This window comes from Hyposmocoma kahamanoa, unplaced genomic scaffold, assembly GCF_003589595.1.
Source record: "Hyposmocoma kahamanoa isolate Upper Pololo Valley unplaced genomic scaffold, ASM358959v1 63, whole genome shotgun sequence".
Lineage (NCBI taxonomy): Eukaryota > Metazoa > Arthropoda > Insecta > Lepidoptera > Cosmopterigidae > Hyposmocoma > Hyposmocoma kahamanoa.
The window spans coordinates 8088942-8112146 of NW_020653851.1; the positions used below are offsets into that span (position 1 = coordinate 8088942).

Genomic DNA, 23205 nt, shown 5'->3' on the forward strand with positions numbered 1-23205 from the left:
AATCTAAATTTGGCTGACTCAATGGTGACCACCACACACAGTCGGCCTTGTAAAATGTCCGACACGTTAGTGTGTTTGAAAAAACAAATATACATGATGCAGATCCGGAAAAAGTAGTTTCATAACCAATTTCTTTTCATAGGAACACAAATTTTATTAATAGTGAAGTGCTTTTTAAGCAACGACGTTTACTATTTCCTTGTTTTAAGAAACTGTAGCGTAATGGACAATTTTGTATTTTACTTTTTCAGTTTTGTTCCTTACTAAAAAGTGGACAAGTAAGCTTTTAAAATGTAATTAATTAATTATGCTTAGAAACAAGTTCCTTACTGGGCAATACGTGCAATAGTTCCTCTGGGCGCACAGTACGATTACAGTACAGTTCTCAGTACTTACATGAAAGTAAAGAGTAAATAATATAACAAAACTGAATACTCGTAAAAACAGCACTTATTGCTCTAAACTACAGCGCGAATACAATATCTTAACGTGCCATTACAGTTACTTGTTACAACTTCGTGGAACGGGGCTCGTTACATAATTACTTCAATAGACCACAAAAATCAAAGTGCCTATAATTTACATAGTACTGCGTTTATTTAATTATCCTGCATATAACATAAGTACCTACGTACTTAGTATTTGGTGTAACGGGCTGGCGTCCGCAACTCGACGACGACGTCCACGCGCCTATTTTGCGTGTGGTTGTCTAGCACATATTCGGTGGCTTTCTAGAATAGTATCTCAAATCATCTATTTCATTAGGAAGATGGTTTAGTAAAAACTGGCACTCGCCGCCCGCGGATGAGGCCGGCACCACCGCGTTTATCACATTATTATCACATGATAATAAACATAAAATGATATTGTACCACATAGTATTGGGTGATTGTTTCAAATGGTGGATTTTTAAAAATATTTTTTCAGAAAAAAAACAAAAAGAAAATAGACAGATATTTTTAATACGGATATTTTTCCACTACCCAACACTAGTGTAGTAGCCTATAGCAATTAGGTTTTATTTCTTACTATCTGCTCTTATCAATGAATAAAAATGATGTACACTGTTAATAGTTATTTATTATTACTTTGTTAATCACCAATATTGAACTCATATTCTGTTCACCAAAGCATTGAAATTACATTTATTTAATTTATTCGTTATTTAAAAAAACCGTCTGTACCGTATGGTGTTTCAACACTTCATTCACATCGACAAAGTAGTAACCGTTTCTTGAGAGTGTAACTTGTATCAATTCAGACAAAAGAAATCAATAAGACTAGGTATGTACTTAGGATACATACAGAGATTAACAGTTACTTCACGAAGTTAAACTTCCTAGTTACATCTATATAAAAAATAAAGACTGTGTTATGTAAGTAGTGGTAGAGACATTAATGGTCTTTGCATTTCGTCTGATTCAAACTAATTTTGTACCTGACCATGTTGTTTTATTGTCAACAATACGTTACTTGCAAAATCACAATCTCTATTGTTCTAATAACAACAGTACCTTTGTATTGCTAGATTACGAGAATGTGAACGTAAGTAATTACAATGCTCTAAAATTAGAATTATTAGATATTAATTTATAACTTTGTACTATTTGCACACATGTAAATTTACATTATATCATAATTGTATGTGCACCAACATTCATTATCATTACTATTTTTTATTATTATATTGTTTTGTTAATTCTACGTACACTACGCTACTATTTTCGCATTTATTGTTGTCAGCTTATTATACATTAAACTTCTTAATAATGTTCTTAGTAGATAATTTGTCTGGAATTCTCAAATTTGCGAAAGCTCAAGCGTTAGCAATATAATTACATAATAATAATATCTATTTTAATAATAGTGGCCCAACCTAAAGTGAACTACCTTGGATTGGAACTCTTTTGACATTTTACTGAGATTTATTCAGAAAATGCTTAATTTTGTTGTGAATAGGACACCGAGCTTTTCATTGGTTAAAATAATCGCATGACAACATTGAGATAGTCTACGATATGCTAATTTTGCGCGGCAGATACGTCTCAGTTTTTTTAAACCATCTTCCTAATGAAGTAGATCCTTTTGAGATCATCTACTATTATAGAAAGCCATCGGGTGTGTGCCAGACAACCACACCAATTGCCTGATCTCAAACTAGGAAATTCCCTGCACTATGAGCACCAGAGCAACGGAATTCACTCTAAGGCACTTCTAACAACATCCAGATCGGAACCAATTTGGAAAAGTACATTTCCCAAATTGGTCCTATCGGGAATCCAAACCCGGGACCTCCGCATCCAGCGCCCACAATGCAAACCGTTAGGCCACCGACGGCGTGTAATGTGTAAATAGGTACGTGCTCCACCTGTTCGTATATTCTTAAAGAGAAGTAACATGGATTACCAGCATCACGCCACTGATCACCATGCCAACTATAGAACATAATCGTGACTGTAAGAAACGCTGAGAATCTGTATACACAAACGAATTTCACTTTTTTCGATACTAAACAGTTACATACTGCAGAATGACTAAGAATTTGCTGTTTGGTTTTCATAAAAACTCTCACTTACCGACTTCCTTAACAAGCGTTGGTTACATCGTTATGAACAATTATAATAGTCATTTAGTACTTTGCCATATTAAGATTCCGTAGTTACCTCAAATAATACAATTAACATAAATAATGAAGTGATTTAAAGTAACTGATTGATTTTTCCTGCTTTTTAAAAAAAAAATCAGATAATTGTACGTAATCCTTTTTATTCTAATGCATGAAAATTACCTTTGTTATTATTGTTATTACTCTATATGGTCTCAGGTACGCCTATAAGTATAATGCTCACATCAACGAAGCTTTTAAATATTTAGTTAATAATTTAGGTATTGGTAGTGTTGTGCCTATTGATCTGCCGGTGAGAAATTAGAATGTTTGCTAAAAATCGCAACCGATAAAGCGGCACAAACTAACAGTCCGCTACTTTGTGATTCGAAGTCGTCTCGCTGAGAACTGGGACAGCTGACTCTCTGGCCTACACAAACAGCTTGACTCTCATGAATTATACTAAACTGTTGCAAGGTTCGCAAAACTTCTTTATAGCGAACTTATTGATTTGCAAAACTCGCTTCTCCTTCTGTCGGAATCAGAGAATTAATGTGTTATTAAATTAGCTCACCTTAACAAAATAGAAACGAGTTGTTCTTCATGAAGTCTGCAAGTGTAAGACGAAGTGGACGCGCTGATCAGTGTGCAAACAATAACATTTCACTACTTTACGTACTGAACAAGTATAAACGCTTCATTCACATACTAATTATTTTCTAGAGAAACTACGCGGTTCAAGCAGTAGCGCACATACGGATCGCTCGGTGAACACTGAGCTGTGTGCTCGTAGCCGAGCGGACGAGACGAGGAGTGGGCGAGTGTCCACAACCGCACGCGGCGCGCGCAGTGAGAGTTGTGCCTTCCTCCGGTTGCGTGTCGCAGGCACGTCGCCACGCGACTGCCAGCGAAGGCCGCACCGGCCTTCGCACGGTGCATCATCCAGATGCTGCAAATGCATCGCTCGCAGTGCGCGTGGCGGCGGAGGCCGATCCACAGACAAAAGGACGCTCAGCCACCGCACCACGTATGGCCCACCGGTGCTGCAACGCGACAACCGCCGCCCTGCAGAGGAAAGTAATGTCAAACATTGCAAAAGAAAAATGCTACACATCGAGGCCGGTCATTGACCATGTGCAATTGCAGTACTATAACTTATACCAGTTGTAAGTTATCATAAGTGCAGTTCATTAGCCTACATCATTTTACCCGCTACATAACCGTTGCCGATTATAAGCACTCAGTGGGTACTATGCCTGCACAATTTAGGTATAATTCGACATAATTATCATTGTTATAATAAGCAAAACTAATTCGGCACAAAAATATAATATTATTATCTCATGTTAAAGATAAGAAAGCGCAAACCGCCGTTTACAATTCCGAGAAAGCTCTTAATGTGATCCGGGTTCAGTAGCTCGTATAGTATTTTGTGAAACATATCTTTTTCCATAAACTTGAACCCAATTTAACTCATTAGTCGGTTTGCATGACAAATTGCCTTTACTGAGATAGGTCTGCAGGTGCGTATGTTTCTGACTTGGGGGAACTCGAGGGACCATATGTGCAAGCGTAAAAACAACGCAAGTCACTCCTGGCTGAGCACGACCGTACACCGACCGTATACCATAAGCTACCAACCCCCTATATACATCCTTCACTTACATAAAAGTTGAAGCTATTGTTTCTCCTTGTCGCACCGAGACTGTTGGTGTAAAGTTGTTTAGACGTTGTCACCGGCAACGGTAGTCCGATACAAGACACGCGGTCCGCACCAAGCAGACGTGTCCGGTACTTCCAATATTAGAAAATATTTATTTGATATACTTATCTAATAAGTTGACATTTGTGTGTTATGACAATATGTTAGTGAACTCCATTGGATCATGTAAGTTATCTTCTTATTGAATTATCACTAGTAACATAAGTATTTGATATCAGCTGATCCCACCGAGGTCACTAAGTATGCCCTAGAAATTGATGGTTCTTCACCCCCGTTCCAAATAAGTACGCCATAAATTTGACATAAATGTGCTCTACTTGCATTTTTAGAACTAATTACTAATTAATACAAATACTTACTTACTCATTCGTCAATGAAGCTGTAAACTCTTGAAATGATTAATTTCCAATTGAATTTTATCTCTTTACTTAGCATCACTTGAGCTTAGTCGTATTGATTACACACTTAATTAAAGCGAAAAGTTAAACGCACGCAACATATCAAGTTACGAATACCATCGTGGTACCAATATACTCCGCGACAGCACGGGACTTCACGTGAGGTAGTTTATTACCTTCTAAATAAAAACCAAACTAGTTTTACAACTACAATAATAATGTAGTAAGGTTGAAAGGAAACTGTTTTTTAGGTTTTACATTCAGTTTTCTCTCTGCGTTACCAGTATATCAAGAAAATATCACTTTGTGAATTGCTGAATCACACGCACGCTAGTTAAAAATGTTAATTGGTTTAAATTTAAGAATATTTTCCAATTAGGTAGTTAGTTATACTTATAGTACTTATCCCCCCGAAGAAACTTAATTTTTTATGGGCAACATAACTAGAGATTATTTTACGTGCACTGAACTTAATTTGAGAATCCTATTTAGTAAAATTGTTAATAAACAGTCTTCAAGAAACATACTTAGCGTCATACTTAGCAGCTCGTAACATCTGAATCAGTAATGAAGTTTACTGCTAAATATTCAATGATTTTCAACAATGTCGGAATTATTAGATGTGCACAAACGCTGGCCGTATTTCTACAGCTGTTACTGTCAAATTAACATCGAATTATTTCCTTGTTTCAGGTTTTAAAACGTAGTTACTATGTTACGAAGATATTGTAGAGTTAACAATAATGGCGCTATCAGTCACCTTTGACGACCAACTTATCACAACCACCGATGTTAATGACAGTTCCGCTTCCAACTGGGATGCGCTGTATTGCTCACATTTGTGGTCTGACAGTAATTTGCGAAGAGAAGTGTTAAACGCGACCTACACTGACAATAAAGTTATAAAATATTGTTACACATGTAAGGGAAAAATAAGAAAATATGAAATCAGATCACCGAGACAAGATTTTGTACCTGATAACCATTCCACTCCTATTCCAAAGCTAACTATAAAAGATGAACGACATCCTAATAGACCAATAAACACTTCCTTCTGTCACACCGACAACGTCTCTAATAATGTAGAGACAGGCCAAAGTATACCAACAATATCACGTCACATAGATTCAAGTTTCAGGCAAAAATATACAACATATGAAATGCGTCCTCATGAAATGAACCATAGAAGAATTCGAAAAAGTCTGAAAGGCATTGGCTGTATTGTTAACCTAGCCCTGGTTGACAGTCCAGTAAAAAAAAGGACTCAAATACAAGCCTGCTCAATAAGTGTCATGATTATAGCTATCGTAGTTATAAGTTTTATTTTAGTTAACTTTACCACTCCTAGCTTTACGAATTCTAATGATGTTGTTACTAGTACAATTGTAGTGCCAACTATGAGTTCCAATGAAACGTCTTCTATTATAAATAAATATGACAAAACTTTACAATCTGTAAATTTCAACGTCACTGAACAGGTGACAATCACAGAAAATGATGGTATGCCCTTAACAAGCAGCATATCATCAGAAACAAGTATTACTGGCGACTCTGATGGAGTTCCAAAAGAATCTAAACTGAAAGTAGCCATAGATCTTACGTCAGAAACGTCGACCAATTTACCCCCAAACTTTTGCTCGTGCCAAACAAGCGAAATATGTATGTTGGAAACGACTACTGGGAAAGGAGTATGCAGGACACCCGTGGACCAAGATGACCCTACAGGTACAAACAAGAAAAGTGTTATAGTTCGCTCTATCTTAAAGAATAAAATTGTCAATTGTCTTTTATTTTTGCAGGATGTGGAGGTTTGTGCGCGTTGAATACTGAGGCATGTCGTGAAATAGACAAGATTACTGGAGTAAAGTACTGTCTCTCTTTACTGGGTCCTACATCATCATGTTTGGATGAAGAGTGGCAATGTCGCAATTCTCGTTGTGTCCCGAATGAAGCTCGTTGCAATGGCACTCCTCAATGCTACGATAAGTCCGATGAAATGAACTGCGGTACATACCTCTGTATATTTAATCAAATAGTATGCTTATCTTAATGTAAATTATCATTATCTAATGTTATATATGTTAATGTAAGACCACAGTGTCTCAAGCCAAGAGTCTTTGACCAATTATGTTGCTAGTGGTGACTTACGGTATTGAGACGTGGTCGCTCACTGTGGGCCTCATAAGTAGGCTCGAGGTCACCCAAAGGCCATGCTCGGAGTTTCACTGTGAGATCGAGTCAGTAATGAGGATATCTGCAGGGAAACCAGAGTAACCGACATAGCCCAAAGAATTGCAAAACATAAGTGGCAGTGAGCGGGGCACAGAACGGATAGGCGATGGAGCCAAAGAGTTTTCGAGTGGCGACCGCGTACCGGAAGACGCAGCGTGGGCACAAAATGGACCGATGACCTAGTGATGGTTGCGGGAATCCACTGGATGTGTCATTGTGGCGTTCTTTGGGGAGACCTATGCATGTTCAATAGTGGACATCTTTCGGCTGAAATTATGTATGTCGGTGCCTTCACTTAGGTATCCACTGTTTGTACTAAGTGCTATGCAAATAGTGGATACTTAGGTAAGTGAGGGCACCGACTGTACTTTTTACTTATATTTCAGAATGTGATCTAACAAAGAATTTTCGTTGCGGTCACTCAATGTCATGTCTTCCCAAAGCAAAACGCTGCGATAGAGTCGTTGATTGCTGGGACGGCTTCGACGAAATTAATTGCACTGCGGGTATAGTATAACATTTTTTGTAATTGCGGGTAAATTATTTACGCAGGTGTTATTAGGTGTTTGTGTTTATTTGTAAAACGACTATAAAACACTACTTATTCGTTAATCAAATCTTTTTTTTTGTATCTACAATAGCCGGTTACAAAAACAAACTTTAACACAGATGCAAAATTAAGTACCTATACGTAGCTACATACAAATGTCAAAGCTTCTATAGATATTTTGATAAATATACAGTAAAAATTGTGACTATACTGGGGCGTAAATTGCTTAATTTTACTTTTGACCCATTACTTTCTTTTCCTTATGACACAGAAACTTTATAATGGAATGTAAATCGGACTTCTACCGTTCAGCAAGTAACAAATCTAGGTTACGAATGTGCTCAGTGAGACCAATCTGACTAACGGGACTTCCTATAACTTGACCAAAGTTGGAAATCGTCAACGTAATTGCAGTCCATAGATTTAGTTACATAAGCGTATTTTACAATGTAAATCTGGTTAAGTTAAGCTTGCTCTTACACGATTAACGTATTTTAGTTTTAGCATGTACATGTGCTGTAGTAGTAGAGTAAAGCATTATTTTTTTTTTAAAGACGCACTTATGTATATTTAAAAGTTGTATATCTTTGTAGTGTGTCCAAACGAAGACCAGTTTACATGCAACACCGGTCAGTGCATCGAGTTGGCTCTTTTTTGCGATGGCCTTGCGGACTGCGCGGATGGCAGCGATGAGCCACAGGGCTGTGGTGGGCCGTGCCGCTCTCACGAGATGCACTGTGCTAACGGCCGCTGCATTCCTAATTTCCGTCGATGTGACCGCCACGACGACTGCGGTGATATGTCCGACGAATTCTTTTGTTCCGATTCCACATCTCTGTAAGGGTTATATTTGTAATGTCCTATGGTAATAACCCATCACGTATAATATTAATTGTGAATTCGGAAATACAAAGTCCATATTGTTTAAGTCGTTCATAAATTATGCAGTGAAAAGCTGCAGTTAGGGATAGTCTCCGGATTAGTACCTTAGAACGAAACTTTACATTATTTTTGTCTAAGAGAAATATCTCTTTTTATGATACATAATACCAAAATACTACAGTAAAGTTTAACTTTCGTTTTCGTATTTAATTTAGTGGGTTTTCTCTAACACATAACGATAGTAATAAGAATTAAAAGTTATTAAACATTTACCTATATATATAATTGTTTTTTTTTTCATAATATACTTGAAAATGAAGCGTAAAATCATTGCAATCGAAAGAAAGAAATCAACTAGCCGGGCCGATCGACAAAAGTTTTAAATTGCCACCAAAATCAAAATTATCCGCTTAATACTGAATGGACGAAAGAAAAAATCGTTCAAAATTGACGTCTTTCATTTTATTCATTCATTACAACGAAATATAATCATTCGTTCATTTGCTTTCACCTGTGTTCTGTGGTTTGACGCGTCATATTTTATTTGTGACAAAAACTCATAATTATAGAATTTGCAATATATTTTAACTAATATAATATATTATAACTATTAAATTTTGACGCTGGTAAATATCTTTAGTGATGGCTGACAGTGATGACGAATATGATCGCAAACGCCGTGATAAATTTCGAGGTGAGCGCGGGACAGCGGAGGGCAGCAGTTATAGAAGCAGTGATCGCCGCGATGAAAGAAGCCGGGGTAGAGACGACTGGGCTGAGAGGTAAATAATTCGAAAGGGTCTCCATAACACTAACTCGGGCTTTAGCAAGGTGACCTAAACCTAACCTTACTTCCAGATCCCAACCTCAACATCCCGAACCACCTAAAATACCCCCTCCAGTTCCCAAGCCTGTTAAACGATGTTCGGTAGCTTTAGTTGTGAGGTACCGTCGTTATACACTTAACTTCTGATGATTCTGGTTTTCACCCTTTACTTTTCATTAATTAACAATAGGTACATACATTGAGTTTTGTTAAAATACGTGATTTTACGATACAATAGATCACGTTCCGCCTTGAAAAAGCAAATAGTACCATGAAGTAGTAACTGTTTGTAATTTTCATTAATAAATCTTTTCTATTTTTACTCATTAACATTATTACATAATATTGTGCTTGGATTGCTACAATCTTTATATTTAACACTTCAAATAATAACAGAGATTCTTGGGCTGGAAGATCTCGCGGAGGTCGGTCAGGTCCTGACTACAGGGATTACCGCGGCGGGGCTAGCGCTAGCCGTGGCTATTCCCCAGTCCGTGGTGAAGGACCCCCCAACAAGCGTATTAGGCCAGATTGGCCGATAGATGACCGCAGATATGGTGGTATGCCTCATGACTCTTATGGGTCCTATGGGTGGGCACATGACCATTTAGGACCTCATCCTGCTCATCAGGGCTATGGACAGCCTATGCCACCAGTACCAGCAAGGTGAGTTTTATTATTAATAATTTATCACAACCCTGTGATACCTCAAAATGTGGTTTTATGACAGAGTGTATCTGAGATATGTTGATGTTGATAATTAATGTTGCTTTACTATTATGAAATGAGATAAATATTGGTAGCTAGTTAGTTATTGGTCTTGGTATGTAAAGAGTAACAAATAATATATACTATAAAATAACATTAAAATAATTTTGACTGAATGTATACATATTATTTAATTACGATTACATATTTAATATCCTATATGTATAATACTAAAAACCAAGCATAGCCATACTTAGTTGTGTTTTTGTATATGTAGAGATTATGATGTCAGGGATGCGGTGCTGCCGATGGGCGCGGTGGACGGTCCATCCACTATGATGTCCTTCAAGGCCTTTCTTGCCGCCCAAGATGACTCAATCACCGTTGACGATGCTATTCAGAAATACAATGAATACAAGCTAGAATTTAGAAGACAACAACTCAACGAGTTTTTTGTTGCACATAAGGATGAGGAATGGTACATATTGCTTTATTTTGTATAACTACAATATAAGCTTCAAATAATTTTTCAAAAACAGATTATATTAGTATTGTAAAAGTAAATACATGATTGTCTTGTGAAGTCTTGTTATGATAATTGTAAAAAATAAGCTATTTATTTCTAAACCACATTTGTGCCAGGCATAAAAAAATTTTAAGCAATAGTTTATAATTTGTTGACTTAAATCTACACTTGAAAAATTATTGAAACTGAAGCAGTGCTTGGAATTTTTTAAAGACCCAAAGCAAATCTTAATGGAAACCTTTTTTCCCTACAGTCTACAGCGTATTCGCGTGGAATTGCTGGACATCGTTACGAAAATAATATTCAAACTTTATGCAATAATAAATTGAATGTGTGTAGCTAGTTGATTCCGCGTTGACCCGTAGCGCGCAATGCTACAGGTTTCGTTTCTGTTAGGGCTAGGGCAAAAATACGCCACATGTGTGGTACAGGTGAGACTATGAAGATTTTTTACATTTTACTAAGACATTTTAGTTTTGCATTCCCCTCAACTACAATGGATGTCCAAAGGTGGTTATTAGCTATTTTCAAAGGTATCTTTTATTTGACTGATTTTCATATAGGGTTCTGAAGCTTGTGTAAAATAGGTAACCGTTACATACATGTTTATCAAATATGCATAAATTACAGTATCCTATATAGAAATCTTATTTTGTATATTTTAGTGTTGTAGATGTTACACTTGATATAAAGAACATTGTACTGATTTTGTTCATTGTTGTTTCATAGGTTCAAGATCAAATACCACCCTGAGGAATCTGTGAAGAGAAAAGAAGAACAGTTGGTTGCATTGAAGGTTGGCATACTTCATAGTCATTGAACTGGAATTTTAACTCATACTATAATTGGGCTTATTCTGTTACTGCAGATCAATATCAGTTTCAGCTATAAGTATAGTTGGTATAGTTAAAAATGGCAATTTTAACTCTGTAAAAATTTAGTTAACATTGAAGTAGCAAGAGAAGGTAGGTAATTTAATTAACTGTCTAAATACTTTCTAACTCTTTTAAATCTTTCAGAATCGCTTGAATGTTTTCCTGGAGCTATTGGACAATGGAGAACTTGACAGAGTTACAGTTGATGTGGATAAATCAGAAAAACTGATAAGGTTACTTGACACTGTGGTTATTAAACTTGAAGGTGGCACTGAAGAGGATCTAAAGGCCCTGGATGAACCATTAGCAGAGGAGAAAACTAGTAATGAGAAGATAGGTACAAACTTATAATTCATATACAGTAGGATTTCAAAAAGGGTCAATTGTTATTGTGTGTTACTTTTGTACATAAAGGTACCAACCTAATCCTTAAGCTGACAAACCTAAGAGAGGTAGAGGTATCATTTAGAAAGAGTATTAAAGTGGTAGAACGTCGCAATTAACGATACAACTTTTTTTCAGTTGAAGTAGAAAAACCAGTTGTAATTGATGTTGATGCTGTAAAAGTAAAAGAAGAAAAAGATGAACCCGAGAAAAAGGAAGAGGTTAGCATACATTTTATATTTGCAATATTGGCTTTTTACTCAGCCTCACAAGTTACATTTATTTGTATCTATATGTACTTATAGCTCATAAGTAGAATAACTATCAATAAGTCTAAAATTCACATTAATTACTTTTAAACAGCAAACTAAAGCGGAATCTCCAAAACCGGGAGCTCCCCTTACGATGGAGATTGATCCTCACTTGAAGCAACTGCAAGAGCAGGCAAAACTGTTCTCTCGATTCAATGCTGCGCCTGGCACAGAAGGAGAAACTGAAACACCCGAAAAAGAACCACGTAAGTTTCCAGATAAAAAACTTGTTTAAAGCTAGTAGCTTCAAGTATTTTAAATTTGTTTTAGTAATTTTATTTATTGTTTGACAAGTGGGATTGGCATCAAAATCGTTAGTAGAACTATGACTACTTTTAAACCTCCTTTTAGAGCTCCTTTATAGAACAAACAACATGGTTCTCAGTCCTAACAATGTAACTAGTGTAACAAATAACTATCTTATTCTTCACAGCACCACCAGGCTCATCGTCGAGTTCCTCATCATCCAGCTCGTCCTCTTCAAGTTCAGAGGATGAAGACGAGTCCAAGTCTCGTCGCAAGTCAAAATCCAAATCCAAGTCCAAAACACCTGAGAAATCACCTAAAACTAAAGAAAAGTCCAAATCGCCAAGCATAGAAAAAGAGAAGGAAGCAGTAGAGACAGAGAAAGAAATAGAGAAGAATGGAGACGATAAAGCAGAGTCCATAAATGACGTCATCGTAGAGAGGAAAGAATCCCGGGCTTTGCATAAAACTACCTCAATCTTTTTACGGAATCTTGCTCCTACCATTACTAAGGCCGAAGTCGAAGCTGTAAGTATTTTTAAGAGATTTTAGCTTTATAGTGAGTTATTAGTATGTTGATATTTGTACATTGTCTTTATTCATTATTTTGTAGATGTGTAAACGCTATGGTGGCTTCCTGCGCGTGGCCCTAGCAGACCCGTTGCCAGAGCGGCGTTGGTTCCGTCGAGGATGGGTGACCTTCCGTCGCGACGTCAACATTAAAGACATTTGCTGGAACCTTAACAACATCCGGGTAAGACTCAATATTACTAACAGAGTACAATAAAGTTGAAATACTGCAAATATTCTATAGATTTCAAAGGAGTGTATAACAGTAATACACACATGTAACGAAGTTAATACCAACATAATTTTATTTGCAGCTCCGCGAATGCGAATTAGGAGCTATAGTAAACCGGGACCTGCAACGCCGAATTCGCTCAGTATCTGGGGTGACACTAGAGAGACCCGTTCTACGCGCAGATGCTCGCTTGGCAGCCAGGTTGGCGCACTTGCTTGATACTCGCTCCCGTCTGTGGGCGATTGATAAGGAAGCCCAATCGGATGCTGAGAAGAACTCTATGGATGTAAGTTTCAGATTTCAACTAATTTTCTATCTGTATTGAGTTCTTAGATTGTCAAAGTCAAAATCATTTATTTGCTATAATACATTGAACAAGATCTTAATGTATAATTATTAAAAGTACAGTACTCAACCTATACAGGTGTGCAAATTTTGTTATATTACATACAATGTCTTGAATTCTATATATTAGTATTTCATTTCGCGATTACTGTTCATTTGAAATTAAATATTTTTCAGGTCAAATAAGCCATCTCGGTCAGCCTCCATGCGACCTGGATGCGATTGGATTAAAAAAAAAGTCACATTCCCAATTTAATGTTTTAACACATTTTTGATGTCTAAAAAATCTTTTTATTTTTCCAGAACCTAATGAATTCTAAGAACCCTGTGCTCCATAAGATCACTGAGCATCTCATAGAAGAGGCGTCTACAGAAGAAGAGGAGCTTTTAGGCCTAGAAGCATCGTCAGAATCAAATACCGAGCAAACCGACCCAGAGTTGATTCGCGTTTTAGACCGCTTGATTCTTTATCTGCGTATTGTGCACTCAGTGGATTATTACAATCATTGTGAATACCCTTACGAGGATGAAATGCCGAATCGTTGTGGTATTATGCATGCTCGATCTGGACCTCCTGCTAACAAGGTGCGTTCGAATGCGTGTTTTACGGAAACAGAATATAATAATTATTGAGAAATACTTTAATCTGATACAACGTCAGCTCTAATATTAACCTTATATCTAAACTGTTAAGGTAAACTTAGACGACCTCAGTGGCCCAACGGTTTGCAGTTGTTAGTACAGGAAATACAATCAAAATTATCAAAATATACACCAATTGTCTGGTCAGATAATTGATGTGGTTGTGTAGCTCATTATTATTATGTTACATTTCTGGGGATCTACTCTCGATCTCCGTCCGACATCCGTCCGAAACAATTACTGTCAAATAAGTAATATTCGACAAAATTAAAAGACAAGTATCAAGTATGAAGCTTCATTCGCATCAAGGTCTTTTCATTTGGTCAAATATTGCTTATTTGGCAGTAATTGTTTCAGACGGATGTCGGACGGAGATCGAGACTAGACCACCTGATACTGACATGTAACATGTTCTCAAGACAAACATGGTATAATTGTAATATACAACATCACTATGTTACCTTAACAGAATACCAGCCTTATATTTAAGGTGTTAAGGTAAACGTTTGCAATAGCAAACTAATGAGCTACATAATTTTATGGTCAAGTAATGCAGTTTACAATGTGATTGTGAGCTCCTTGAAATTCCAATAGCTCTGAGGATTAGCTTTAGAAAATAGTATTATACCCACTTAATTCTTCATTTTATAATTATATTATCAAACATTATCTATATCAAATACTGTCGTAACTAAAAATTGTGGAATTGAGAAAACACGATTCGGAAGTTCAAAAAATTACTGAATGAAACCTATAAATTTATATTCTCGTTTATAAATGGACAACTAAGTATTAAGTAATCACATTATTGAAAATAAGATCCGCTCAAATTGAGTGTTCTCTTTATACCACCGTTTTGAGTTACGACAGTATTTGGTGTCATGTGGGATATATTCCGAAATTCGTTAGTTATCTTAACAAAGTACCTTATTATTATTGGTACAAAGATCGAACACAAAGAAAAATTCTTTCGATCTGAATGGAAAGGTACCAGTGACTTGCCATACTGGAGCCATCACCACTGGGGCAACAGACACTGGTTCAAGTCAGTTGGAGTGTTCGATCTTTGTATTAATAATAATAAACTTGTGGAGTATATTCTCAAGAAATATATCTAAATCGTGGTAGTGAAACATCATGATATTCAATAAATAAATAAATAATACAGTATATTTTTTTCTCTTGCGGCTTGCGACTCATTAAATAAAAAATAAAAAACTTTCTTACAGCCGTCACAACAAGAAATACAGGACTATATAAAAGCATTTGAAGGCAAGATGTCAGCATTTTTGCAAGACGTCAAACCTCTCGCTGACGAGGAGTTACAGAAACTTGGTATTAAGGTGCGTTAAGTGCGTAAGACGGCAACGTAAGAACCTAGCAACAAAAATTTCAAACAATAGTTATAAAATGTGATGGAGAAAAATGAAGGCTCTCCATTAGAGCTACCACGACAGCGTGACTTATGCGAGAGCGACATACAGTGTCAGATCTCAATCGAGAATAGCAAGCTCTCGCTCAAGTCGCGCCCTGTCGTGTTTGTCCTGCTGGTATTAACTTCATTTCGTATTCCATATGGGACACTTTCTGTAGTTTTATGTGTATATTTTTTTTTAATATCAAGTGACGGGACGAACAAGTCGTGCGCCTGATGGTAAGCTACACGCCTGTCCATAACAGTTGCAGTGCCACTCAGAGCTTTAAATCGCAACGATCTGAGGGGCACTGCCACTGCGCTCGTTACCCTGAGACAAGTTGACAAGTCCCATGTGCCTGTAATTTCACCAGCGCCCTTACCCTTGAAAACCGGAACACAGTAATGCCAGCATTACTGTGGTCCGGTGCCGCCAGGCAGAAATAGATAAGGTGGCAGTACTTCCCAGGACGAACTCTTGCGCAAGGAGCTCTACTGCTACTAAAATATATATGTATATACATTGTGTCAAGAAGACAAAATGTGTTAAATTTGAATTACCTAACGTAAAATCGACTAGTCCAAGCATAGAAATAAACGGTGAAAAGTTAGACCTTGTTAATAAAGCAGTCTTCTTGGGAGTGACCTTAGCTAGTAAACTTCAATGGTTTCCACATATATCTTCCCTGGCCAGCAGATTAACTCCGCTACATACGCAGTCCGCAGAATACGTCATCTTACCGATGGTAGTACTGCTAGACTAGTTTATTTTAGTTACTTCCATAGTATAATGTCCTACGGGATTCTCATGTGGAGTAAAGCGGCAGATATTCAAACCATATTTGTATTGCAAAAACGAGCGATTCGTTGTGTGTACCGTCTGGGCTCTCGGGTTTCTCTCAGAGAAAAGTTTAAGGAGACTGGTATCATGACTGTGGCATCACAGTACATTTACTCAAATATTTTATATGCCCGTAAAAATATATATAATTTCATTAAGAAAGAAGATATCCATAATATTAACCTTAAAGCGAAGTCCAAACTCATGGTACCACGATTTCGTTTAACCAAGGTCAACAACTCTTTTATGGGGAACTGTATACGTTTTTACAATAAGATTCCGCAGCATATATTAAGTTTATCATTTCCTAAGTTTAAAAACTACATTAAAAATATTTTGATCGAAAAATCATATTACAAAATTGAAGACCACGTGTTAGATAAAGATGTATGGAAAGACGACATGGCTCCAGAATCCACACAAATTTGGTTCAAAATGTATTCCATAGCATTTAAGTTTATTTGAAAAGAGCAATCCCTAGAGTTTCTTGCTCGTTCTTCCCAGGGAGGTCAGCGTAGTGAACGACCAGTAGCTTAAATGAGACGTTTTCAAGTGTAAATTTATTTTACCTATAACCTGTACTAAATACCTATAATAAATAATCTTTGACTTTGTGTGTGTGCGTTATAGTATAACTTTTCCGTAGGACCCCGATGCAGAAGTTGAGAAATTTGTCGTAGCCAACACTCAAGAGCTGTCGAAAGACAAGTGGCTGTGTCCACTTAGTGGCAAAAAGTTCAAAGGACCAGATTTCATCAGGAAACATATATTCAACAAGCACGCTGAAAAGGTAAGTTTCAACCCTTTCGGTCATAAAGTGTGTAATTATTATCTAGATCAAATTTATGGATCTGTGTATACTTTTCATAGGTACTGCATAGTGTTCTAACATTCTTTCAGATGTTACTCTTTGAGTTTTAGCGAGGGAAGTTTAGCTATGGATGCGTTTTAATACTCCTAAGGCACTTGAAAACTCTCATGCTGATTTTGTATATGGTTATGGAGAAAACCTACTTTATGTTCTTAGATGGTTTTACTTATAAGTTAAAAAAGAGATTCTAATACAAAATATAATAATAATACTAAATATTTATTAACGTGATTTGAACATGAATTTAAAATGATTTATAAATTAATAAAAATATTAAATTTTCATCTTGCGTTTAGAATATGAAAATGCATTTATTACCTCGCTTGAAACATCGCGTCTTAAAGGATTTTAGAACAGCGGTCTGTCATAGTATTGTATATGTCATTAAAAGTGACGTTGCATTAATAACAGCTATTTAGCTAAGGCATTTTCAGTCTTTTTTTTATTTAAGTTTACCATTCCAAGCCAAACTCGTGTCTCTATCTGCATCGCGCAAAGGTGAACGTTGTCTGTGGAAAATGGTTAAAGGCTATAATAAACCCCAACCAGTTAGTGCCCTAATAAAAAACAGTAATTACTCCTGGGCAAGAAGTGAGGAAGAGAAAGCAAACGCATTTAGCATACATCTAAGGCAGGTCTTTACTGCAAATGAATCTGTAAATGAACATTGGCAAAAAGAAGTTGAAGATTTTTTGAATTCTCACATCCAATTAATATTACCAATTACGTCTTTCACACCAAAAGACACGTTGCTACACGTTTTAGACCTCTTAACAGTGAAAAAGCTCCGGGCTACGGCTTAATAACTCCGCTAATATTGAAAAAGTTGCCGCGTAGAGGCATTGTTTTTCTTAACCTTGCTATTCAATAGTATTTTAAGAGTGGGATACTTTCCATTACAGTGGAAGATATCCCAAATAGTTATGGTACCTAAACCGGGAAAGAATCCTGTTGAATTACATCTTTCACACCAAAAGACACGTTGCTACACGTTTTAGACCTCTTAACAATGAAAAAGCTCCGGGCTACGGCTTAATAACTCCGCTAATATTGAAGAAGTTGCCGCGTAGAGGCATTGTTTTTCTTAACCATGCTATTCAATAGTATTTTAAGAATGGGATACTTTTCATTATAGTGGAAGATATCCCAAATAGTTATGGTACCTAAACCGGGAAAGAATCCTGTTGAATTACATCTTATAGACCACTAGAATTAGGAGTAATCCCTGTGCTGTCTAAAATACTTGAAAGGATGCTGCTCGATAGAATGAGACCTATAATTGAATCCAGGAATCTAATATTCGAAATCACCAATTCGGTTTTCGAAGAAACCACTCTACCGTTGAACGAGTTCACAGAGTAACAAATGAAATACGAAAATCTATGGGGAAAAGCAGTATTGCTCGGCGGTCTTCCTTGATATACAGCAAGCATTCGATAAGGTATGGCATGCAGGCCTGCTTTTCAAACTGAAAGAAAATTTACCTCATACTTACTATGTCATACTCAAATCGTAGTTGACAAATAGATGTTTTTCGTGCATTATGGAGAAGCACTATCTCAGATCCACGACATTCAGGTAGGGATGCCTCAGGGCTCAGTATTGGGACCGATTTTGTACACATTGTTTACATCGGATCTACCAGAAACTAATGGAGTACTCACAGCGACATATGCAGACGATACCGCAGTACTTACCCGTGACATAAAATCCCAAGTTGCATCGCGTAAACTACAAGTACAACTTGATAAACTAGACCTGTGGCTCTCAAAATGGAAGATCAAAGCCAGTGCTTTAAAATCTCAACATATAACATTTACACTTAGAAAAGGAAACTGCCCTGATGTAAAAATGAACAACCAGACCTTACATCATGTTAATACTGTTAAGTATCTGGGAGTGTATCAGGACAGAAGACTAACATGTAAAGATCACATCGAAGCAAAACGGGATATATTGAAAAACAAATTCAGATGTATGCTGTGGATAATGGATAGAAAGTCAAGGTTATCCAGTTGAGAAAAAGCTATTGTTGTATAAGTCGATATTAAAACCGATATGGATATATGCATTGGAGTTGTGGGGCACTTCTAATGTGGAAATTCTTCAGCGCTTCCAGAATGGTGTCCTAAAGACTATAATCCGAACACCTTGGTTTGTAAGAGCCCAAGAAATACATGACTATCTTGAAATGCCAACTATTAAACAGGAGATACTGGCACGTAAAGAAAAGTATAAGTCTCGGTTATCACCACATACAAATGTATGGGCAAGATCTCTGGTTGACGAAAAGTATGTAGGTGGCTTGAGTCGTTTGAAAAAGTCAAGAATACTGAAATGTTGAATCAGAAGAACACAATCAGCCACTTAATGAATAAGGAAGAAAAGAGTCACAGGACTCTATTCCAAACGACATAAAACTATAGCACGGATCTGTTTATGGTTCAAAGATTGATCGCACATCATCATCATCATCATCATCATCAGCCTATTGCAGTCCACTGCTGGACATAGGCCTCCCCTAATGCACGCCATTTCGCCCTGATCGCACATGGATACAAAATAAAAAAAGTTTACTATTTCATTGTCTTCATAATATGTAGCCATGTGCATTGTTAGTTGACAGCTTCCGTAATGTTCTCAGGTAGAAGAGGTTCGCCGAGAAGTGGCGTACTTCAACGCGTACGTGCGTGACGTGCGGCGTCCACAGCAGCCTGAGCCGCCTGCGCGCGCCGGTCCGCCCGCGCACCACGCACCGCCGCCCGCGCCGTTAGTACCTCCTACACAAAACCTACCATACCATGCCCTCACCTTTAAAACCGTATCAGCCCTCTAGAACTTGAAGTCCACCACTAAACATCGAGAAACAAGGAGGATGGATTTACTTCTATGATACACTTGCCTCTGCAATGAAGTTATTATGGGGATTTTTATTGAATATCATAATGTTCTACCACCGTGATATTTATTTATTTTTGGTGAAATTACTCCAGTGATTTTTTTATAATTGAGGCTATCAGTGCAAAAATAGTGAAACCCACATTTAATTTTTTTTTCTGCAATATTACTTTAAATGATACTAAAATACGTAATTATTCTATATTTGGATGATATTTTTAAGTATAAAAATAATTTTAATAATGAAAATATCATTCAAATATAAAATAAATATGAACTTTCATATCGTTTTGCGTAATGTTGTACAAAAGGCTATTAAATGTGGGTACACCAATTTTGCGCTGATATCATCATCAATTACCAATACAAAGATCAAACACAAAGAAAAATTCCTTCGACCTGACGACAGGTCTCGAACCTGTGTCTTTGCTAATACAGGACCACAGTGTTGACTCTGTATTTATATACACCAAGAACTCCATAAAACAACCGGTCGTCGAACTACGAAGTGTAAAAAAAAACAAAACATTAAGATAATATTACAAGGTATTTACTATGTGTAGTGACGTAATGGAATCACGCGATGGCAATTACATAATTTGGCGACATGTGAGTGCTCAGAACGTGAAACCTTTTTCTACAGAATTTTATATGTATGGATATAAAACATGGTTTCGACGTTCTCTCACCCTTATACGTCTGGCTGTCCTACCCCTGACTGAAAACTGTACAGTTCAAATAATCTTAGGGCGCGTTCCCATTATGTCGCAATGTTCTGTTTGTCGTTGGACGACTGTCGAGTCTAGCCTGTTGCCATGTCATGACTATCTGTCGTGACTGTATCGTGGACGTTTATTTTATCGTTTAATGATCGTCGTGTCGAGCTGTTCATTTAAGTATACAAATCACGACACTTTAAACTGCACGTCTATCTGTCGTCACGACATAATGGGAACGCGTCCTAACTGTGTATGGCGTTTTAGGAGTAGGATAGTGTAGAAATTTAGTTTTTGGTCGTCGTAGAAGGTGGAAATAATGGAATGCTTACAATGAATTTATCGTTGTAGATACGGCGGAGGGCCGGCCGCAGCAGGGCCACCGGCAGCGCGCTGGGGGGGCTGGGGCGGCTGGGCGCCTCCCGCGCCCTATGCGCCCCGACACCCGCGTTTCTCGCGCCCCAGGTAACATCCGCTCCACAACCTACGGCGAGAAGTGACAGGACTCTCACTCTACTGCTTAATCGTAACTTATGACATATTAGTATTACTTAGAATATAATCTTTTTTTGTATTATTTTTAAGAATTTCACAGGCACTGTATCACTATGAACGAGCATGTCCATTCACTTCTCTGCTACATTTTATTTCTTACTGATTGGTTTGTGGGATTTAGACAGATGCATGTTCATTGATAATTTTTGCACGTCTTAGTATATTTTTTTATTAAAGTATTTGGCGCGTTCTATTTTGAGGAGAATTCATATAGGCTCATAAAATAAAAAAGAACTCCAAATTTTCATACTTACATTTTGTTCATTTTTGCATGACCTTAATTTTTGCCTTCCTATATTCAGTTAACAAATATTAATAACATCATTAAGTGATTCGCCAATATCAAATGCTGGCTTCAGATACAAAAGGCGCTTAAAACGTTATTTTTCTTTGTCTCATATCTGACACAATGTACGAATGAAACCCATAGACAATGTTTTGAGGAAGGGAATAATTTGCAGGGAAAATGTGGATCGATCGCGGCCTATTATTGCATACAACGATCTTGACTTCCCGGAAAGTGGTGACATATTTTAAGTTGTGACATACTCCCATGACATTTTTTTATCAAGATTCTGTTGTGTAAGCATTCCGTATTTACGACATTGTTAGCGTAATTACATTTGCTCAGCTGGACTTAGAGTATACAGTGGTACATCTATACACGTGTTTTAATTATAAGACACTAGTGATTTGCATACTCTTTTTTATTTATTACGTAAGTTGTAGCGGTACTTGACAAATGTAATTATGTGTATTTTTAATTATTGATATTTTCCATTGTTTTGTATTAAATTTTTTGACTATGCAGCTATTTCAGATCATGTACTTAATGTATGATTGTCTACTCCTGTTACATCATTATACAATGCATTGCGACATTTTGTACGTAACTTTAAGAGAAAGAATACTGAAATCGTTATGAAAATAAATTGTCACTCATTTATTAATATCCTTATTTTATAATTAAAACTTTTTCTTTATTTAGTATTTATTGTATGAAAAGTTACAATAAACTGACCGAAAATATTAATTTTTCTTTATTCGAGATCCAATCCAAGAATCCCATAGTCCTCACTAAGCAACTCCCGGGAAGCTGAGATTAAAAATAGTAAACCCGACGCACCTTGTTATATAATAGTGAATTTGAATGGTTTTGTTTTGCTTTTGGCGTGTGTAGGGAGGGTTGCTAACGAAGATATTAATTGTTAAAGGGGCGGCGGCGGCGCCGATTTCCGGCCGGTCATTCACTACCGCGACTTGGACGCCCCGCGCGAACCCGATGAATTCATTTAACTCGCCGTGCGGCTTGCCAAGAGACACTTCACTTGCACGTAGATTTTGTTCACATTTATGCCTCAATGTAAATAATTGTATGTGAAGAAATACTGCACTATAATTACATACAATTGTTTTAGGTAATAAGCTCGAATGTCACAAGGTTTAGGTGAATTTATTTTTAAATATAAATTTTATCCGAAGTTCGACTTTTTAATAATTTACTGTTTATTAAGAATTATACACGTTCCATGTACTCAACTATTCATACACTAAATATCCCGTAAGTTACATACGCCATGCAGAAATAATTTATGAATGAGCCGTACTCATATTAGATACGGTCTACTTGAAGTATGACTTAATACCGTTTAAGTCTTTATAACAATAAACCCATAACAAACGGCCTTGTAACTCGTACTACCTTGAGATATATTCCTCGAACTCTAACTTTCATATCAGAGTAAACAGGAAAATGTTTAATTTGTTTTGCTTGCCTATTAATATTTAAAATTTATATATAATAACGCACACACTCAACATAGCCCCGCACTAGGGAAACCCTGTGTCGCGGATG

The 23205-nt window shown here is 36.9% G+C and overlaps 3 protein-coding genes across 12 annotated transcripts in view; 2 read left to right on the forward strand and 1 right to left on the reverse strand.

The window, feature by feature from the left end:
• LOC113230525 (sphingomyelin phosphodiesterase) overlaps window positions 1-3435 on the reverse strand; it is a 31925-nt gene extending 28490 nt beyond the window's left edge. For all 3 annotated transcript variants that reach the window (XM_026464500.1, XM_026464499.1, XM_026464501.1), the window contains exon 1: window positions 3180-3435. The gene's annotated coding sequence lies outside the window, so the exon portion shown is untranslated. The remainder of the gene's footprint in view (window positions 1-3179) is intronic.
• A 24-nt stretch (window positions 3436-3459) lies between these two features.
• LOC113230526 (suppressor of tumorigenicity 14 protein homolog) lies at window positions 3460-8665 on the forward strand. 3 transcript variants are annotated; one of them, XM_026464504.1, is made up of 5 exons: window positions 3460-3682; window positions 5420-6451; window positions 6526-6732; window positions 7345-7464; window positions 8102-8665. In XM_026464504.1, exons 2-5 carry the CDS (start codon window positions 5470-5472, stop codon window positions 8347-8349), a joined length of 1557 nt encoding a protein of 518 aa, XP_026320289.1. In that variant the 5' UTR covers window positions 3460-3682; window positions 5420-5469; the 3' UTR covers window positions 8350-8665. The 3 variants fall into 3 exon arrangements, with proteins under 3 accessions (XP_026320289.1, XP_026320287.1, XP_026320288.1); XM_026464502.1 differs by having other exon boundaries at window positions 3462-3771; XM_026464503.1 differs by lacking the exon at window positions 3460-3682 and adding an exon at window positions 4369-4493.
• A 349-nt stretch (window positions 8666-9014) lies between these two features.
• LOC113230524 (serrate RNA effector molecule homolog) lies at window positions 9015-22866 on the forward strand. Of its 6 annotated transcripts, none has more exons than XM_026464492.1 (17): window positions 9015-9172; window positions 9249-9335; window positions 9613-9882; window positions 10202-10402; window positions 11180-11246; window positions 11470-11662; window positions 11848-11930; window positions 12073-12226; window positions 12454-12794; window positions 12880-13020; window positions 13151-13354; window positions 13717-13998; window positions 15285-15398; window positions 16957-17100; window positions 19826-19950; window positions 21147-21260; window positions 22565-22866. In XM_026464492.1, the coding sequence occupies exons 1-17, from the start codon at window positions 9033-9035 to the stop codon at window positions 22644-22646; spliced, it is 2742 nt and encodes a 913-aa protein (XP_026320277.1). In that variant the 5' UTR covers window positions 9015-9032; the 3' UTR covers window positions 22647-22866. The 6 variants fall into 6 exon arrangements, with proteins under 6 accessions (XP_026320277.1, XP_026320279.1, XP_026320278.1 ...); XM_026464494.1 differs by having other exon boundaries at window positions 10217-10402; window positions 22565-22865; XM_026464493.1 differs by lacking the exon at window positions 22565-22866 and adding an exon at window positions 21812-22341.
• The last annotated feature ends 339 nt before the right edge of the window (window positions 22867-23205 follow it).